The sequence below is a fragment of the Silurus meridionalis genome, chromosome 12 (assembly GCF_014805685.1).
Source record: "Silurus meridionalis isolate SWU-2019-XX chromosome 12, ASM1480568v1, whole genome shotgun sequence".
Classification (NCBI taxonomy): Eukaryota; Metazoa; Chordata; class Actinopteri; order Siluriformes; family Siluridae; genus Silurus; species Silurus meridionalis.
In genome coordinates, this window is record NC_060895.1 from 24505087 (window position 1) to 24525052 (window position 19966).

Consider the following 19966-nt stretch of genomic DNA (forward strand, 5'->3'; position numbering starts at 1 on the left):
CCGGGTTCCAGTCTGTCTGTTTTGGCAGTCTACCTAATCCCCAGTCTCCAAGCCCCACTGGGGGCATCGTCCAGCCGTTGGTCTTCGCTGGGGGTGCCGCTCAGTTCTGGAGTTCCACTGGGGGTATTGCTTCACCTGTGTTTTTTTTTCTGTGGATGCCGCTCCAACCCCAGAGCCCCGACAAAGCCGTTGTTTCGCTCCCGAGCCCCGCCAAGGCTAATGTTCCACCCCCAGGCACCGACAAGGGGCGTCGCACAGCTGGCTGGCCACGTCAAGGGCGTCACACCGCCTTCGGGCAGCGATGGGGATGTCGCAGCGACGCCTGGCCACGACGAGGGCGCCATTGGGCCCCTTGTCCAAGCTCCCTCCACCCACCCTGGACCGGTGGCGAGACCCTCCTCGTAGTGCCCTGGCCCACCTGGCGAAGGTAGGTTTGGGGCGTCAGGAGCCACCCTTGGGGTTAATGTCAGGGAACCACCAAGCAATGCCTCCCTCAAAGGCTCTAACTCTTACTCAGCCTCTCCCTGCTCTAATCACCTACACCTGTTCCCCATTACCTTTCCCCTTTATAAGGTTTATCGTCAATAAATACATTGTGGTTTAATCCCGGTTTCTGACGCCTGGTCTATATCTGTGACATTTTTTTCTGTCTTACACAAGTTCTTCTGATAGAGACAAAAATGTCCTGTTTGGACTCTTGAGTGTTGTGTGATTCTTAAGTGTTTTTGTTTTTTACTGAATTTGTTGCATAGAATATAAAGAAGCATGCATGTGCCTCAAAACCCGAAAAAAGATCCAGTGTTTCCACACTTTTCACAGGCCCTGTAGATTTCTAGCTATTTTTCTGAATCAGATAATTACTTAAATATATTGTTGTTGGATATTAAATTTTGTTCATGCTCATAGAAGAGCAGCAGACTAAGAGAACAGCACAGTTCTGCACTGCTATTCGAACATTTTATTTTAAAATAAATTCACAGTTGAGTCATAAGAACCAATACAGAATCCAGCGTATAGAGGTTGAGTGAATGTGGTTTGGACTTTGTGGAGGAGCCTCATCGTATCAGAGACGCTGTAGAAGGACAGAGTTCCTGCACTGTGATCCACATACACTCCTATTCTGGTGAATGCTGGACCTTGGAGCTCAGTGTTAATGCTGTTGTGACAGAAACAAACAGAAGACAAAAAACACACCAGACTCCAGGACTGAGTGTTGTATCCAAGCAAACTCTCATCACCTTCTCCTTTTCTGCTGATATCTTTATATGAGACTGATATGGCCACATCACCGCTCCACTCAACCTCCCAGTAACAGCGTCCACACACACTCTCCTTACACAACACCTGAGACCAGTAGTCAAACCTCTCTGGATGATCAGAGTATTCTTCTTCTGTGATGATGCGCTTCACCACTGTGTTGTTCTCAGACAGAATGAGTTGATGATGTGCCGTGTTGGGATCCAGAGTCAGATTACAGAAATCTATAAAAATAAAATGTCCACAGGTTAGATACTAATCACGGTGTGTGTGTGTGTGTGTGTGTGTGTGTGTGTGTGTGTGTGTGTGTGTGTGTGTTTTACACCTACATTGCAGAAATTCATCTCTATTCTCTGGTTGTGAGGGTAAATGCTTCTGAACTGCTGCAGCTGTAGAGACACAGAGACAAAATGCGCATGACAATTGAAGAACTCACAGCGCTCATGGCAGTTGCTTTAAGACAGTGTGTTCATCAAACTCTCGATTCAAACTCGTCGATCAAAATCACAGGATTAAAATATATCTATCTACAACCCCGAGTTCTAGAAAAGAGAATGCACTGATTTGCATATCTCATAAAGCCATATTTTATTTACAGAAGAGCATAGAAAACATATCAGATGTTGAAAATGTACCATTTTAAGGAAAATATCAAGTCACTTTAAATGTTTTATAAAATATCTTAAATTTAAATTTAATAACACATATTTTTTATTATTATTAGAGGGACAGTGCATATAGGACGTTTTGGAGACAAGGTGAGGGTGGTGAGACTGAGATGGTTTGCAGAGGAGGGACATGAGGTATATCAGTAGAAGAATGCTGAGGATGGAGCTACCAGGAAGGAGGAAAAGAGGAAGACCAAGGAGGAAGTTTATGGATGTGGAGAAGGAAGACATGCAGATAGTTGGTGTAAAAGCGGCAGATGTAAAAAAACAGGTGGGTATGGGGACGGATGATCCACTGTGGCGCCCCCTAATGGAAGAAGCCAATTGTCTCAACTTTTTTTGAGACCTGACAACAAAATGTCTGGAAAAGTGAGTGTTAGTAAAATGTAACAGCTGGAGAAATATTTTGCACGTCATTAGGTTCTTTGGTAACATGTCACTAAGATGATTTGGTCTCTCAGAAGTAAAGATGGGCAGAGCTTCACCAGTCTGTAAAAGAACTGCCTTTTCAAATTGTGAAACAGTTTGAGAATAAGTATTTATAACTTACATTATTTTTGTTTTAGTTATTATCTGATTCTGAACGATGTTTTATTTTGTAAAATAACCGGATTTGTATATGTCTATGACTCACTCTTGATGCAGGTCATGATGCCTCTGTCACGTGTCTTACCTCCATCCACTACCTTCTTAAAGGTGCTACTCCGGCTGCTAACACATAATACATTACCGCTAAATACAAACCCACAAGCAAGCAAAATGAACAAAAAAACAACACAGTGGATTTATGATTATTATTATATTTAGAAAATATTATTTTATTTTGTTGTATTTATCCGCCACACCTTAAAGGCCGGTCCGTGAAAAAATTGTCCGACATTAAACCGGTCCGTGAAAATATTGTCTGACATTAATCCGGTCCGTAGCCCAAAAAGGTTGGGGACCGCTGATCTATAGTACATAATATCAAAAGGTTCTGGGAAAATCTGTGTGTGCAAGTGACAAGGCTGAAAATCAATATCAAATGCCTGTGATCTTCGGGCCCACAGGCAGCACTGCAATAATAACAGCCATCTATATTAGTAAACAATCGAGTCCAGTGCCCTGTGTTTTACCCCTTGTACAGCAAGTCACTACAGTGGTGGAGAATACGGGCTTTAAACACACACCAGAAAAAAATCACCCCACCCAAAACATTTATCCATTATTGAAAATCCACCTGGAGAATAACCTACACCAACAGAGAGTTGTATCTGGTCAGAAGACTCTATCCTTCCACGCAAGAGTTGCTGGAGCTGCAAAAGTGGTGGCCCAATCCCACCCAGGAAGCACAGCACTTCCTCACAAAAATGACAGTAAGCGATGATACAGAAGAATTTATACACTCACCAGGCATAACATTATGACCATTGCCTGGTGAACATTATAACACTGATTATCTCTTCATCACAGGATCTGTTAGTCTGTAGGATATATTAGAAAGGTTGTGAGGTGAACATTTTGTCTTCAAAATTGACGTGTTAGAAGCAGGAAAAATGGGCAAGCATAAGGATTTAAGCGACCGTATTTGCGGCGTCGCCAAACATTTATTTTTGTCCTATATTGTATTTCTTCCATGTTTTCAAGTCGGACAGTCAAATACATACTCTGTATGAATGTGTATGTGACAAATAATTCAAATTTGAATTTGAATTTAAATTAGATAGATAGATAGATAGATAGATAGATAGATAGATAGATAGATAGATAGATAGATAGATAGATAGATAGATAGATAGATAGATAGATAGATAGAGTACCAGTCATTAGTTTAGACTTTAGTTTATTGTATATTAAAACGGAAGACAGCCGAAGTTTTACCTTGCTACATAAAAATGACCCTAAACACACAGCCAAGACCACACAGGAGTGGATTAAGAACGACTCTATGAATGTTTTAAAGTGGTCTACATCTACCATACACAATGACAATAAAGTTAAATCTAATCTAATCTAATTAAAAAAATTTAATATAAATAAATAACCTTGCCACTAGAGACACTACGGTCTGCTAGTGCTCAGTTAATTTAACTGTGTGTGTGTGTGTGTGTGTGTGTGTGTGTGTGTGTGTGTGTGTGTGTGTGTGTGTGTGTTTTACACCTACATTGCAGAAAATCATTTCTCCTCTTCGGTTGTGAGGGTAAACTCTTCTGAATTGCTGCAGCTGTAGAGACACAGAGTCAAAATGCACATGACAATGAAAGAACTCACAGCACTCATGGCAGTTGCATTAAGACAGTGTGTTCTTCAAACATGTAGGATTATGTCTATGTCTTTTATTCACAGAACATAGAAAACATATCAGATGTTGAAAATTTACCATTTTAAGAAAATTTTAAACTAATTTTTAACATGATGGCTGCAACACGTCTCAAAAAAGTTGGTACCTGACAACAAAATGTATGGAAAAGAGGCTGTTAGTAAAACGAGGCAGCTGGAGGAACAATTTTGCAACTTATTAGGTTCATTGGTAATATAAACGTAAGATGATTTGGTATAATTAGTGTATCTTAAAGGTGCAAAGTCTCTCAAAAGTAAAGAAGCAAAACATTTTGTCTTCAATATTGATGTGTATCTCCCTGCTCTCCTGACCTGCCGAGATCATGGCTCTGCCTTTCTGCCCTGCCAAGCACACCCCTCAGCCTGTCTCTTCGGCCAAGCTTGGTCCAGGTCAGGTCCGAGGCGGAGCGACGCCCTCTATGGAGGTCAGAGGTCCTTACTTCCCAGAGACAAGGGCAAAAGAGGGCCATAGAGGGGGGTACTGTCAGGGTCTTCCGGTTTCACAGCGCGCACTTTTTTTTAGGGTCGGCGGCCATCTTGCCGTTTTTCCCGCGCCACCCTGTATTTAAGGATACCTTAGACACTTTTGTTACCTGTTGTAAAGCTTTTTTCCTGTGGTTACTGCACTGAACACTTTTGACTTATTGTGTGTGTAAGTGTTTTACACCTACATTGCAAAAAATCATCTTTCTTCTTTGTTTGTGAGGGTAAACTCTTCTGAATTGCTGCAGCTGTAGAGACAAAGAGACAAAATGCACATGACAATGGAAGAACTCACAGCGCTCATGCCAGCTGCCACCCTTTTCTCTCTGCCGCCTCTTACTCCACAGAGACAAGGGCAAATCAGGGCCGTCTTGAGAGGGCCGTGGAGGGGGGGTACTGTCAGGATATTCCGGTTTCACAGCACGCACTTCAGGGGGTCGCGGCGCGCCCTTTAGGGTCGGTGGCCATCTTGCCATTTTTCCCATGCCACCCTCTATTTAAGGATACCTAAAACATTTACTCCTGGCCAGATTGTCTTATTGGCTTTTTGGATTTAGTTTAGTCTCTGCCTGCATTGCCCTGTTTGTTGGTGTTAAGACCCTGGACAGTTTTTTTGGACTTTGTTTTTGCTTTTGCCCCATTGCTACTTTTTATTTTAGCCTGCTTTCTATTACCCTCGTGGCATCCTTCATTTGGGTCCTTGTCTCTGAGTCACGCATCAATGACAGGTCCAGCCAGAGCCTTGACTTGAACCCTAATGGACATCTCTGGAGTGGCTGTTCATAGACGTTTCCTATCAAACCTGTCCAGCTTGAGAGGAATTGCCTTGAAGAATTGCAGAAATACCCTCAATCCAATTGAATACTTTTCAAATGCACTTTAAATATAAAGTATAACAGATACCTTTTTGTTACCTATTGTAAAGTTTTTTTCCTGTGGTTACTGCACTAAACAGGTAAGCCACTATTTATAACACTGCTATTTATTGTAAATAGAACACTTATGCACTTTTGGTTAGATGCGAACTGCATTTCTTTGGCCCTGTACATCTACTCTGCACAATGACAATAAAGTTGAATCTAATATAACCTATTTTAATAAAAATTTAAATACAAATTCCCTTGCCATATTGCCAAATTACCTGTATAGGACTGTAGAAAGAACATCACTTATAATCTTACATTTCAGTACTCATGTTAGTTCTCACTCTCCAGTGTTCTGTATTGTTGAAAGATTTATGATCAAACTCTTAATATCACCCAAATGAGGATGAGGTTCCGCTTTTGAGTCTGGTTCCTTTTAAGGTTTCTCCCTCATAACATCTAAGAGAGTTTCTCCTTCACCACAGTCACCATGGCTGCTCATCAGGGATAAATACACATTGTTCACCTTCACTGTTAAATTTTGTAAAACAATAGAAAGAAACTTGAATTGACTTGACTCGACTTGACTTGACCATAGAGACACCATTGTCTGCTATGGTGTGTGTGTGTGTGTGTGTGTGTGTGTGTGTGTGTGTGTGTGTGTGTGTGTGTGTGTTTTACACCTACATTGCAGAAAATCATGTCTCTTCTCTGGTTGTAAGGGTAAAATCTTCTGAACTGCTGCAGCTGTAAAGACAAAATGCACATGAAAATGAAAGAACTCACAGCCTTCATGGCAGTTGCTTTAAGACAACAGACTACGTGTGTTCATCAGATACGTAGGATTATGTCTAATTAAAATATATCTATCTACAACCCCGAATACAAGAAAAGAGAATGCACTGATTTGCATATCTCATAAAGCCATATTTTATTCACTGAAGAGCATAGAAAACATATCAGATGTTGAAGCAGACAAGCTTCTGTAGTTTAAATTGCTGAAGAAGTCAGGATAGGTCAGGACTGTTTTGGCATCAAAAAGGGGACCAACACAATCTTAGGCAGGTAATAATATTTCCTATATATGCCTGATTGGTGTCCATAAAATTATGCCTGGTCAGTGTATTTGCATTCTAATGCATCGCCACCCAGAAAGGTAGGAAAATCCTAAATGCCACTTGTTAAAGGAGAAAATCATCTCACAACATCTATGCACAGTATATTATTACCTACTGCACCTTCTGTACATTATTCATCTTCACTGCTGTATACATGGACCTCATACCCTTCTTTATCACACTGCTATTTATTATAAATAGGCCACTTATGCACTTGTGGTTGGTTTTGTACATGTACCTATGTACCTTGCACAATGGGAATAGAGTTGAATCCAATCTAATCTAAAAAAAGAATAATAATAAATAACCTTGACACTAGAGACACAATGGTCTGCTAGTTCTTAGTTCTATTGACTTTTTGTAGTTTTATGTATATCTTTATCTAATTTCTAAACCTATTGCTAATTTTTTTTGTTCCTGTAACATAAAATTTCCCTTTGTTTCTATGACAAAAAATGAATGTTTGCTTCTTTACCTTGTGGAAGAATGTTGCTGAAATCCTTCTGACAGAGTTTCTCAACTTCTTGTTTCAGATCTGAGAGAGATTTCTGCAATCCATCAAATGGGAGATGTTGATTGACAGTGAAGCTGGTTAACTTGTAAAGTCCAGGAGAAACACAGAGAGACGGGAAACTCTACAGAGAGGAAACACATCATAGAGAAGGAGAAAAGTGTAGGAGAGAAACGAATGAATCTCAGAATAAATCAGACCAAAGCCTTGTGATCAGGAACATTTATTGTTCCTGATCATTTATTGAGCTTTTAGGAAGAAACCTTGTAAGGAACAGCGCCCTCTGTAGATCAGACAGTGAGTGTTACCTGGAGGAAGTGGATGTGATCAGGTGTGTGTGAAAGCTGCTCCAGATCACTGACTCTCCTCTGAAGATCAGCGATGTCCTGCTCCAGTTGCTTCAGGGGTTGTTCAACTCGACTCAGTTCAACTTTCTCCCAATCTTTGATCATCACCGTCACCTCCAAGCGCCTTTTCTCCAGGGAGCGGATCATCTCATTAAAGATCTTTTCACTGTCATCTACTGCTGCTTGTGAACACTTCTGTTGGGAGAAACACTCAATGTTGATTCATATAAAGATCATTTTAAAGCTGAAGCTTTAAACATGTATGTGTTCCCATGGAAGTTAAACTCTACTGAACAGCTCTGGGAAAGAACCAATTCATGATCACAGCCACACAAACATTCAAGCTGACTGAAGAAGTGAACATCTCAGTGACCAACCACAAGACCGTGCCTCCAGCAGGACCGCTTGAGTACCTAGTTGAATGGGACGGTTACAGACCTGAATAACAATGCTGAATCCCATGATCAGATCCAAGACCTAAAGGGCGACCCATGACAGACTTACATGTGCTAAGTCACCTTGCTTCTAATAATACATAGCTGTTCGGTATTTTACACACACACACACACACACACACACACACACACACACACACACACACACACACACACAATCTTTCCAGCTTTAAAAATGACTTTCATTCATCACATACAAATATCAGCAATGTTGTTTTGTTTCAGACTACACCTACATACTGACTGCACATTCATTATATGCTGCTCCTCACCTTAATAGTGTCCACAGTCTGTTTAATCTCCTGCACCTTCTTCTGCTTCTCCTGGATCATCTGCTGGGATTTAATCTGCTCCTCCTTTAGCTCATTCTGAGAGCAAATTAAATATATTTCAATGTCTCTGCATTATAACTGTAGAGAAAGCTAAAATAAAATAAATTACTAACATGAATTCTTGAAATTCCTAACATGAACATCTTTTATATATATATATATATATATATATATATATATATATATATATATATATATATATATATATATATATATTGTCGGTAATTTTGGACGAAGCATCGCGTCGATTGTATAAGTGTTGTGTAAAGATTGTGACAGAAACAACATTGTCGCAAAGTTAAAACATTGCTGCCCAATACTTTCCTAATATCAAAATACACTTCAAGTAAATATTGTCACTTTCTGTGGGGGTTTTATTCTTATCCACTATGCATTTTTGCACAATCCATAACTTGTTTATCATCACATTAGTGTATATTCCACCCATATTTATTCTGTATATACTGTACCATACAACATTGATACTTAAATAATTACATTGTCATTTGAGCATGTTATCACCAACATCTATGCACAGTTTATTGTATCTTCTTCTTCTTCTTTCGGCTGCTCCCATTAGGGGTCGCCACAGCGGATCATCCGCTCCATACCACCCTGTCCTCTACATCTGCCTCTTTACACCAACTACCTGCATGTCTTCCTCACCACATCCATGAACCTCCTTCTTGGCCTCCCTCTTTTCCTCCTACCTGGTGGCTCCATCCTCAGCATTCTTCTACCAATATAATTTATGTCCCTCCTCTGCACATGTCCAAACCATCTCAATCTCGCCTCCTCACCTTGTCACCAAAACATCCTACATGCGCTGTCCTCTAATAAACTCATTTCTAATCTTATCCATCCTCGTCACTCCCAACGAAAACCTCAACATCTTCAGCTCTGCTACCTCCAGCTCCACCTCCTGTCTTTTACTCAATGCCACTGTCTCTAATCCATACAACATCGCAGGTCTCACCACAGTCCTATAAACTTTCCCTTTCATTTTGCAGATACCCTACTATCACAAATCACTCCTGTCACTCTTCTCCACCCACTCCACCCTGCCTGCACTCTTTTCTTCACTTCTAACACACTCTCCATTACTTTGCACTGTTGACCCCAGGTACCTGAATTCCTCCACCTTCTGAAGCTCTTCTCCTGCAACCGCACCACTCCACTGCCCTCCCTCTCATTCACACACATGTATTCTGTCTTACTCCTACTGAGTTTCATTCCCCTTCTCTCCAGCGCATATCTCCACCTCTCCAGGCTCTTCTCAACCTGCTCCCTACTCACAACAAATCACAATATCATCCGCAAACATCATAGTCCAGGGAGACTCCTGTCTGACCTCGTCCGTCAACCTGTCCATCACCACTGCAAACAGAAAGGGCTCAGGGCCGATCCTTGATGCAGTCCAACCTTCACCCTAAACCAGTCTGTCGTACCTACTGCACACTTCACTGCTGTCACACTGTCCTCATACATGTCCTGCACCACCCTCACATACTTCTCTGACACACCTGACTTCCTCATACAATACCACAACTCCTCTCTTGGCACTCTGTCGTAGGCTTTCTAAATCCACAAATACACAATGCAATTCCTTCTGTCCTTCTCTATACTTCTCCATCAACATTCTCAAAGCAAATAAGGCATCTGTGGTGCTCTTCCTCGGCATGAAACCATACTGTTGCTCACAGATGGTCACCTCTTCTCTCAGCCTGGCTTCCACTACTCTTTCCCATAACTTCATGGTGTGACTGATCAACTTAATTCCCCTGTAGTTACTGCAGGTCTGCACATCTCCTTTATGCTTAAAGATCGGTACCAGCACACTCTTCTCCATTCCTCAGGCATCTTCTCACCTTCCAAAATCCTGTTAAACAATCTGGTCAAAACCCACTGCCATCTCTCCTAAACATCTCCACGCTTCTACCGGTATGTCATCTGGTCCAACCGACTTTCCACTCTTCATCCTCTTAATCGCTGCTCACTTCCTCCTTACTAATCCTATCTACATCCTGCTTCACCAACTCCACATCATCCAACCTTCTCTCTCTGATTTTCCTCATTCATCAGCTGCTCAAAATACTCCCTCCACCTTCTCAACACACTCTCCTCACTAGTCAACACATTTCCTCTCCATCCTTTACTGCTCTAACTTGCAGTACATCCTTTCCAGCTCGGTCCCTCTGCCTGGCCAATCTGTATAAATCCTTTTCTCCTTCCTTAGTGTCCAACCTCTCATACAGCTCCTCATATGCCTTTTCCTTGGCTTTCGCCACATCCCTCTTAACCTGCTGCCGCATCTCCTTGTACTCCTGCCTACTTTTCTCATCACTCTGTCTATCCCACTTCTGTTTTGCCAACCTCTTTCTCCTTATGCTCTCCTGCACTTTCTCATTCCACCACCACGTCTCCTTGTCTTCCTTTCTATTTCCAGATGTCCCACAGTTTATTGTATATTTCTATATATACATATATTATTACCTACTGCACCTTATGTTCAGAAGTATCTCTGTATCTCTGTATGTATGGATCCAATACCCTTATTTATTATACTACTATTTATTGTAAATAGTTTCCGCATAACAGGGCTGTGAGTCAACCAACGCAAATGCAAGCAATGCAATCCAAAAAAACAAAAAACAAAACAGATTACCTTTCACAGACATTCTCTCTCAGTTACATTCACTCTCACAAGGATCACAGCTACTTCCTCACATCTTTCTTTACTACAAAAGTCACTTGCAATAAACTAAATAATAAAATTCCTCAGAAGCTTCAATGATCTATTTCCAGTTGCACACTTTAGCTGCTCACAGTCCTGTTGAAGTCCTGCAAACGGCACACGCAAACACAAAACCACTGGGTATCAGTTTTATGTAATTATGGATACATAAAGCTGCAAAAGGATCAAGACCTGCGGAAATGCACTGTTGATTTTTGGGTCTGGCGGAATTCAGATCTGTTTCAGTTCAGACCACTCACAAATAGAATTGTAGGCATATTATGGATGTTCCAGATGTTATAAATTATACAGTGTACTCATAAATAATTCCAAAATAAATAAAATAAATCACCTAAATGGAAAATATACCTACAGTGAGGCAAATAAGTATTTGAACACCCTGCTATTTTGCAAGTTCTCCCACTTAGAAATCATGGAGGGGTCTGAAATTGTCATCGTAGGTGCATGTTCACTGTGAGAGACATAATCTAAAAAAAAAAAAATCCAGAAATCACAGTATATGATTTTTAAACTATTTATTTGTATAAATACAAATAAAGCTGCAAATAAGTATTTGAACACCTGTCTATCAGCTAGAATTCTGACCCTCAAAGACCTGTTAGTCTGCCTTTAAAATGTCCACCTCCACTACATTTATTATCCTAAATTAGATGCACCTGTTTGAGGTCGTTAGCTGCATAAAGACACCTGTCCACCCCATACAATCAGTAAGAATCCAACTACTAACATGACCAAGACCAAAGAGCTGTCCAAAGACACTAGAGACAAAATTGTACACCTCCACAAGTCTGGAAAGGGCTACAGGGAAATTGCCAAGCAGCTTGGTGAAAAAAGGTCCTCTGTTGGAGCAATCATTAAAAAATGGAAGAAGCTAATAAACATGACTGTCAATCTCCCTCGCACTGGGGCTCCATGCAAGATCTCACCTTGTGGGGTCTCAGTGATCCTAAGGAAGGTGAGAAATCAGCTGAGAACTACACGGGAGGAGCTGGTCAATGACCTGAAAAGAGCTGGGACCACCGTTACAAAGGTTACTGTTGGTAATACACTAAGACGTCATGGTTTGAAATCATCTGAAATTGATTTGGGGTCTGAAATTGTCATTGTAGGTGCATGTCCACTGTGAGAAACATAATCTAAAAAAAAAAAATCCAGAAATCACTGCAGGAGGGATTTTGGCCCACTCCTCCACACAGATCTTCTCTAGATCAGTCAGGTTTCTGGCCTGTTGCTGAGAAACACAGAGTTTGAGCTTCCTCTAAAGATTCTCTATTGGGTTTAGGTCTGGAGACTGGCTAGGCCATGCCAGAACCTTGATATGCTTCTTACAGAGCCACTCCTTGGTTATCCTGGCTGTGTGCTTCGGGTCATTGTCATGTTGGAAGACCCAGCCTCGACCCATCTTCAATGCTCTAACTGAGGGAAGGAGGTTGTTTCCCAAAATCTCACAATACATGGCCCCGGTCATCCTCTCCTTAATACAGTGCAGTCGCCCTGTCCCATGTGCAGAAAAACACCCCCAAAGCATGATGCTACCAACCCCATGCTTCACAGTAGGGATGGTGTTCATCATTCTTCTTCCTCCAAACACGTTTAGTGGAATTATGACCCAAAAGTTCTATTTTGGTCTCATCTGACCACATGACTTTCTCCCATGATTCCTCTGGATCATCCAAATGGTCATTTGCAAACTTAAGACGTGCCTGGACAGGTGCTGGTTTAAGCAGGGGAACCTTCCGTGCCATGCATGATTTCAAACCATGATGTCTTAGTGTATTACCAACAGTATCCTTGGAAATGGTGGTCCCAGCTCTTTTCAGGTCATTGACCAGCTCCTCCCGTGTAGTTCTAGCTGATTTCTCACCTTCCTTAGGATAATTGAGACCCCACAAGGTGAGATCTTGCATGGAGTCCCAGTCCGAGGGAGATTGACAGTCATGTTTAGCTTCTTCCATTTTTTAATGATTGCTCCAACAGAGGACCTTTTTTCACCAAGCTGCTTTGGAATTTCCCTGTAGCCCTTTCCAGATTTGTGGAGGTGTACAATTTTGTCTCTAGTGTCTTTGGACAGCTCTTTGGTCTTGGCCATGTTAGTAGTTGGATTCTTACTGATTGTATGGGGTGGACAGGTGTCTTTATGCAGCTAACGACCTCAAACAGGTGCATCTAATTTAGGATAATAAATGTAGTGGAGGTGGACATTTTAAAGGCAGACTAACAGGTCTTTGAGGGTCAGAATTCTAGCTGATAGACAGGTGTTCAAATACTTATTTGCAGCTGTATCATACAAATAAATAGTTTAAAAATCATATATTGTGATTTCTGGTTTTTTTTTTTTTTTAGATTATGTCTCCCACAGTGGACATGCACCTACGATGACAATTTCAGACCCCTCCATGATTTCTAAGTGGGAGAACTTGCAAAATAGCAGGGTGTTCAAATACTTATTTTCCTCACTGTATATATAAATTGAAAATATTTTTTAGATAGCTTTTACCTGTTTTTCAGTCCTTTCTGCTTTCGCTGCAACAGTATCATGGCCTTTGTGTTTATCCATCGTGCACAAGTAACAGATGAAGCTTTGGTCAGTACGACAGTAGATCTCGATCAGTTTGTTGTGTTGAAAACAGAACTTTTCTTGGAGATCTGCACAGGCTTCAACTAACTGGTGCTGCTTAAAAGCCTGAGACTGATAATGAGGTTTAAGATGTGCTTCACAAAAGGAGGCTTGACATATTAGACAGGACTTGATGGCTTTGCGTTTTTTCCCAGTGCAGATATCACAGTCCACATCTTCAGTTCCAACATCAGACTGGGCAGGAGAACCAGCTTGGAGTACATTCTTCATAAGTTTCCCTACCATTTTTTGTAGATTTTTGTTCTTGCGTGGAACAGGCCTTGGGGTGGAAGAATCTCTACACCGAGGGCACCTGTAGATGTGCTTTCCATCAACCTCATCCGAGCATCCTTTAATACACACCTTACAGAAGCTGTGGCCACAATTTAGAGTCACAGGAGTCTTCAGGAGATACATACATTCTGAACAGTTTAACTGATCTTGATCCATTGAAACGTCGCCAGCCACTTTTCTGTACTCACACACCCAGTGTAAACAAGAGATTTCCAAAGTTTTATTTTCTCGGCAATGAGCTTCCTGAGTCTGTGCGCTTAAGAAAAAGCTAGAATGGGTGTGGCCTTATAGAAAGAGGAAGTTTAGACTGTAAAATGACAAGAGGCATTTCTCAGTAAATGCAGGGGTGAACATTATTGAAATAACTCCAAGGGATGTTACCCAATCACTGAGGTGCACACAACAAAAGCTAAGGATATATATATTTTTTTAAGTTTTTCCTTCCTTTTATCCTTCCTTTTTTTATTTTCTTCAACCTGTATTTTGCTCTTGATTATTTGGGAAACCTCCTGTGCTTTCTTGTGGTGGCCAAAGTCAGCATTGCCCATGATGAACTCCCTGGTTTGTCCAAGGTTCTTCTGAAAGATCATCTTTATCTAGTTACAATTCCGCTCCTAATGGGCTCGATCTCTTACAGGATCTCTCCACACCCAACTACAGGCTATAAGGGATCAGTACATGGTTTGATAAGGATGAACTGCTTAACATCATGAACTATCATGAAAACACCAACCAGGGAAAGGTTTTAGAAAACCAATTTTATTCTATTTAATTCAATTTAATTCAATTTTATAAAATGTAATTTATTTATAAAATATTAGGTGGAGGTGGAACTGCATCAAGAATCAGCTCTGAGCCCTTTTCTGTTTGCAGTGGTGATGGACAGGTTGCTGGACGAGGTCAGACAGAAGACTCCATGGATTATGATGTTTGTGGATGATATTGTGATTTGTGGTGAGAGTAGGGAGCAGGTTGAGAAGAGCCTGGAGAGGTGGAGGTATGTGCTGGACAGAAGATGCACATAGTGGTCTTTAATTCAAGATAACTCCATCCAGACCTCATACATGGAAATAAACTCCCAGCCACACACAGTGTCTGAGAAATGCTCAAAAAAATCACAGATGATCTTCTTCACAGCACACAGCCTGTTCAACAAACTGCCGTCAGGCTGAAGAATAGAGTTTACCCTCCGGTTATCAGAATCATTAGTGAACTCCAGTAAAGTTTCACTGCAAATAACATCTGCCAACTGACTCTGTTACATTTCATACATATTTGCACTTTTCTGTTTCACACACTGAGACTGCACACTTAATTCTCATAACTCTAAATACCACTGCACTCAGTCTATTGCACCTCATTGCACAATACATACACTTGCATATTCTTTTGCACACCTATTAACACATTTTACCTCATGCTAAAATGTCATAGATGTAAATACTCATACATTTCATTTTATTTATACAGTTGAAACCAGATATTTACATACCCTTCAGAAAAAAAACACAAAAACTTTTATTTCTGTACTGTCATACATTAAATCAGAGTAAACGTTCTGTTTTAAATCAATAAATATTAACATATTTTTGCATTTGTTAAATGTCAGAATCGAGTGAGGGAGAATTTTTATGTATTTTTATTATCACTTTCATCAAAGTCAGAAGTATACATACACTAAGTTTATCGTGCCTTTAAACAAAAATAAAACTCCATTCCATTCTGAGCTTAAGAAGCCTCTGATAGGTTAATTGATTCCATTTGAGTTAATTGGTGGCACACCTGTGGATGCATATAAAGGCACACCTTAAACACAGAGCCTCTTTCGTTGACATCATGGGAAAATCAAGAGAAATCCACCAAGACATCAGAAAAAGAATTGTTGACCTCCACAAGTATGGCTCATCCTTAGATGCAGTTTCCAGATGCCTGAAGGTCCCACGTTCTGCAACCATGCTCTAGTGGACTTGGAGGTATGCTTGGGATCATTGTCCTGTTGAAAGGTCCAACGTCTTCCAAGCCTCAGGTTTGTGACGGACTGCATCACATTGTCATCCAATATCTCCTGGTACTGAAGAGAATTCATGGTACCTTGCACACGCTGAAGCTTCCCAGTACCTGCAGAAGCAAAACAGCCCCAAAGCATGATTGACCCCCCGCCATGCTTCACAGTAGGCAAGGTGTTATTTTCTTCATAGGCCTTGTTCTTCCTTCTCCAAACATAGCGTTGATCCATGGGCCCAAACAGTTCTAATTTTGTTTCATCAGTCCACAGAACACTATCCCAAAACTTCTGTGGTTTGTCCACATGACTTTTGGCATACTGCAGTCGACTCTTCTTATTCTTTGGGGACAGCAAGGGGGTGCGCCTGGGAGTTCTGGCATGGAGGCCTTCATTACGCAGGGTGCGCCGTATTGTCTGAGCAGAAACTTCAGTACCCACATCTGACAAATCTTTTCTCAGTTCCTCAGCAGTCACACGGGGACTTTTCTCCACTCTACGCTTCAGGTAGCGCACAGCAGTCGAAGTCAGCATCTTCTTTCTGCCACGACCAGGTAGCGTTTCAACAGTGCCCTTTGCCTTGAATTTGCGAATGATGCTTCCTATGGTGTCTCTTGGTATGTTTAACATCTTTGCAATCTTCTTATAGCCATTGCCCTTCCTGTGAAGAGTAATCACCTGTTCTCTTGTCTTCCTGGACCATTCTCTTGACCTCACCATGTTTGTAACCACACCAGTAAATGTCTAGAAGGAGCTGAGTATCACAGTCATTTTAAAGCTGCCTAATTGGTGCTTATTAGGCTTTATTGCTGCTCCCTGATATCCACAGGTGTTTTCAATACCTGATTGAAAACACTTCATTGAACCTCTGTTCTTCAGAGTGGTAGTCTTTAAGGGGTTGAATAATTATGTCAATGAAGAATTCACAAAAGAAACATTTACTACTGTATTACAAAACTAATTGATGTCATTTTAGTTGCATATGGTTCTTTAAGAAGTCCTTGTAGGATTTCATTCTGAATACAATTACAAATGTACACTAAATTCCCTAAAACCATTTACAGCATTGGGGGTTGAATAATTTTGAACACAACTGTACACATGGCAAATAAAACTTGAAACTTGAAACTTGATTAAAGGAACAAAATGAACTAAATGACTAAAAAAAGATATGTTAATTTTGATAAACAAGATTCAAAGAACCAAGTCACTAAAATGATCTGATCTTCCCATAACTTAGAGAGAGAGAGAGAGAGAGAGAGAGAGGGGGAAAGAAGAGAATAGGGGTGACAGGAAGAAAGAAATAAGGATTATTAAGTATCCTTATTGATACATAAAAGTTAAAAAGACTGTACAGTGTGATCAGGGTGTAAGTTGAGACTCCGGCAAGATTGCCTACGGTAGCATAACTAAAAGGAGTTGGCAGAGCAGGAGGTAACACAGGCATGAGGGATCTCTGGGATAAGAGATGCCACCACACCACCATCAACTAGCCTGTGAATGCATGAGAGTCCAAATATCCCAGTTCACTGAAACACTCTATATCCATGATCTGCTCATTTACATTAGAAACACCTACTGATAAAAGGATTGACACCATCTAGACTGGTTCACTGAGACTGTGTCTGAGTCCTGAACATTGGAGGTCTGTTCCATAACTGTGGGTCTTTGTAAGAGAAAGATCTGCCCCTTGCAGTAGTCTGCATTATTTGAGGTACCAACAAATAGCCTGTACCTTTTGATTGGAAATCATGATCATGGTGGAACATAATAAAACTAAAACTATTGTTTATTCCTCCAGTACAGTTCTGAAGATATACAGTATAATTAAGGAAATGAAGCAGTGAAGCTTAAATTATACAGTATATATATATTGTTTGTTTCCTTTAAACAGTCTTATTTAAATACTTATAATTAATTACTGGTTTTATTGGTAGAATAAATGCAGTTTCATACTTCCTGTGTTCAAATCAAGAAGATCAAGCTCATTCGGAAAAACCCTGTGATTTTTTCATGAAAACCCTACTTTTATTCCTCAACTGATCTTTAAAATGAACAGATATAGTTCAGACATTGACAAGGATAATACAATATTAGTTTGAAACAAACATGTTGTTTCCTTTGGCATCCTTCCAGTCAACATGTTGAGGTAAGCCAAAGAAATTTCTCCTCATGCTTCTTGAAGCACATCCTACAAGGTAGACTTCGTTAATTGGTAGTTTATAGGAAACATATGGTCCAGTTATTCCTACCAAAGTTTTGTAGGGTTGAGATCTAGTAACTGTACACATCAGTCCTGAACAGTCCTGAACATCCGTCCTGAATAACAACTCGCTGCTTCTTCTCTTCTTCAGCCAGCATAGTTTGCAGGTGTGATTTGGATCATTGTCTTGTTGTAGAAGGAAACTGAGATGTTGGACACTGGAATGTTGTGAATTCCCAGCACAACCAAGCTACCAATTATGGGCCCTTGAGCAAGGCTTTTAACCCTCAACTGCTTATTTGTATATGATAATATCATATAAAGTCACCTTTGAAAGTTTAACTTCAAAATGTCATAAATATAATAAATAGGTTTGCCATCCATGGGGTATAGCATTGATTTGCAAAATTAAGGCAGATCCTTCATCAACCATCATCAACCTTCATCCTTCAACAAGCATCTCTTACTTCTAAAAGCTCAGATATGATTTTTTTTTTAAACTCTGCCTAGATGTCCAGCATACTGGAGTCACTTGACTGAGACTGTTTGTGTTTAGCCAGCTGAAGACCAGTAGAATTCCTGATGTTTATCAAACTCTGAGGTTCTTGTTCATTTGCTCAGTTGTGTTTGAGCACCTCTCATTTCTCGTTCTGTCCTGTTTAGAGCCGGTTTGTGCTGTTTCTATGTAAAGGGTAATGCACATTTTTAGAACAACAGACAGATTTTTTTTTTTTAAAGATACTTCTGGCCAATAGATCGCACCGAAGCATTCTGGACTGGACTTTATATTAGGTGCTACTCTTGACCACGAGGGGGCAGCATTTGGTTTTAATGTCAGAGCGCCACTTTGAGGAGTAAACAGAGGAGATTGTTTTATTTAGAAACTAAATTGTCATATTCAGGGTCACTGTGCTTCCAGAGTCTATCCTGTGAATTCTGGGTGTTAGGTGAGCACACAACATATACACTCATTCATACACAGGGGCAATATCAAGGTTGGGCAATGTATCAAAATAAACTAGTGTATTATTGTATTTAAAAAATACTTTTACAAGGGAGCATGAAATTTCTTCACAAACCTTCCATAAATCTGTTCTTCATCGTTACACAGTGACTCATCTGATTAAGTTAACAAAAATGTTTAAAATCAACAGCTTTTCTCTAGTCGATAAATTTCCCAGGCTGAGACACGCTAGCTAGCTTCGGGGTTGGCCGATCTCCTCACGATATATAACTTTTCTTGTAAATGTATTTTTAAGTATGTCCGAGACCAAATAAATTTCTCTTCCTCCGTAGGTATAATAAAGTCTAACTCGGATGTATTAATATGTGCAGAGCTACACTCGTGTTTTAACAGTCGAACTCGGCTGTAACAGTTTCCCTCTGACGAACCAATCAGAGGACAGAAAAATGCTGATGCTATTCTGGGCCAGTGAGCTGCCCTGTGAGGAGAATCTGAAATCTGATTGCTAAAGAAACAGACTCATTGGTAATATTCTCTCTGGTAAAAGTCCAGCAGTACTGACTCTGAAGGCTCTGTGCAGATTAGATTCACATGGCAGCACATAGAGGCTGAAATCAAAAAAAATTCTAACATCCACATACACGTACTGGAAGCAGTGCAGCCGAGAGAAACACTACGAAATAAAGAGAATAAACTGCCGGGAATAAATTAATACAATTTCATGGAACAAATATCAGAATTGAGGTTGTAAATGTAGGTCAGTGCTTCTGATAGTGTT

At 40.5% G+C, this 19966-nt stretch overlaps 1 protein-coding gene across 1 annotated transcript; it reads right to left on the reverse strand.

The window, feature by feature from the left end:
- Positions 1-465: 465 nt before the first annotated feature.
- Positions 466-14226, reverse strand: LOC124394202 (tripartite motif-containing protein 16-like). The gene is made up of 9 exons (XM_046862336.1): positions 13606-14226; positions 8294-8389; positions 7528-7761; positions 7184-7343; positions 6278-6337; positions 4916-4975; positions 4069-4128; positions 1587-1646; positions 466-1481 (listed from the first exon to the last, which is right to left on the reverse strand). Exons 1-9 carry the CDS (start codon positions 14173-14175, stop codon positions 964-966), a joined length of 1818 nt encoding a protein of 605 aa, XP_046718292.1. The 5' UTR covers positions 14176-14226; the 3' UTR covers positions 466-963.
- Positions 14227-19966: the final 5740 nt, after the last annotated feature.

Bases quoted from the DNA above. Each gene is read 5' to 3' on its own strand.
- LOC124394202 (XM_046862336.1), bottom strand. From the start codon at position 14,175: ATGGATCAAGATCAGTTAAACTGTTCAGAATGTATGTATCTCCTGAAG. The intron at 6,338-7,183 runs GTAAAGAAGCAA...TTGTCTTTACAG, and splicing joins CAGCAACATTCTTCCACAAG to CTGCAGCAGTTCAGAAGATT. The intron at 4,976-6,277 runs GTAGGTGTAAAA...TTGTCTCTACAG, and splicing joins GAGACATGATTTTCTGCAAT to CTGCAGCAATTCAGAAGAGT.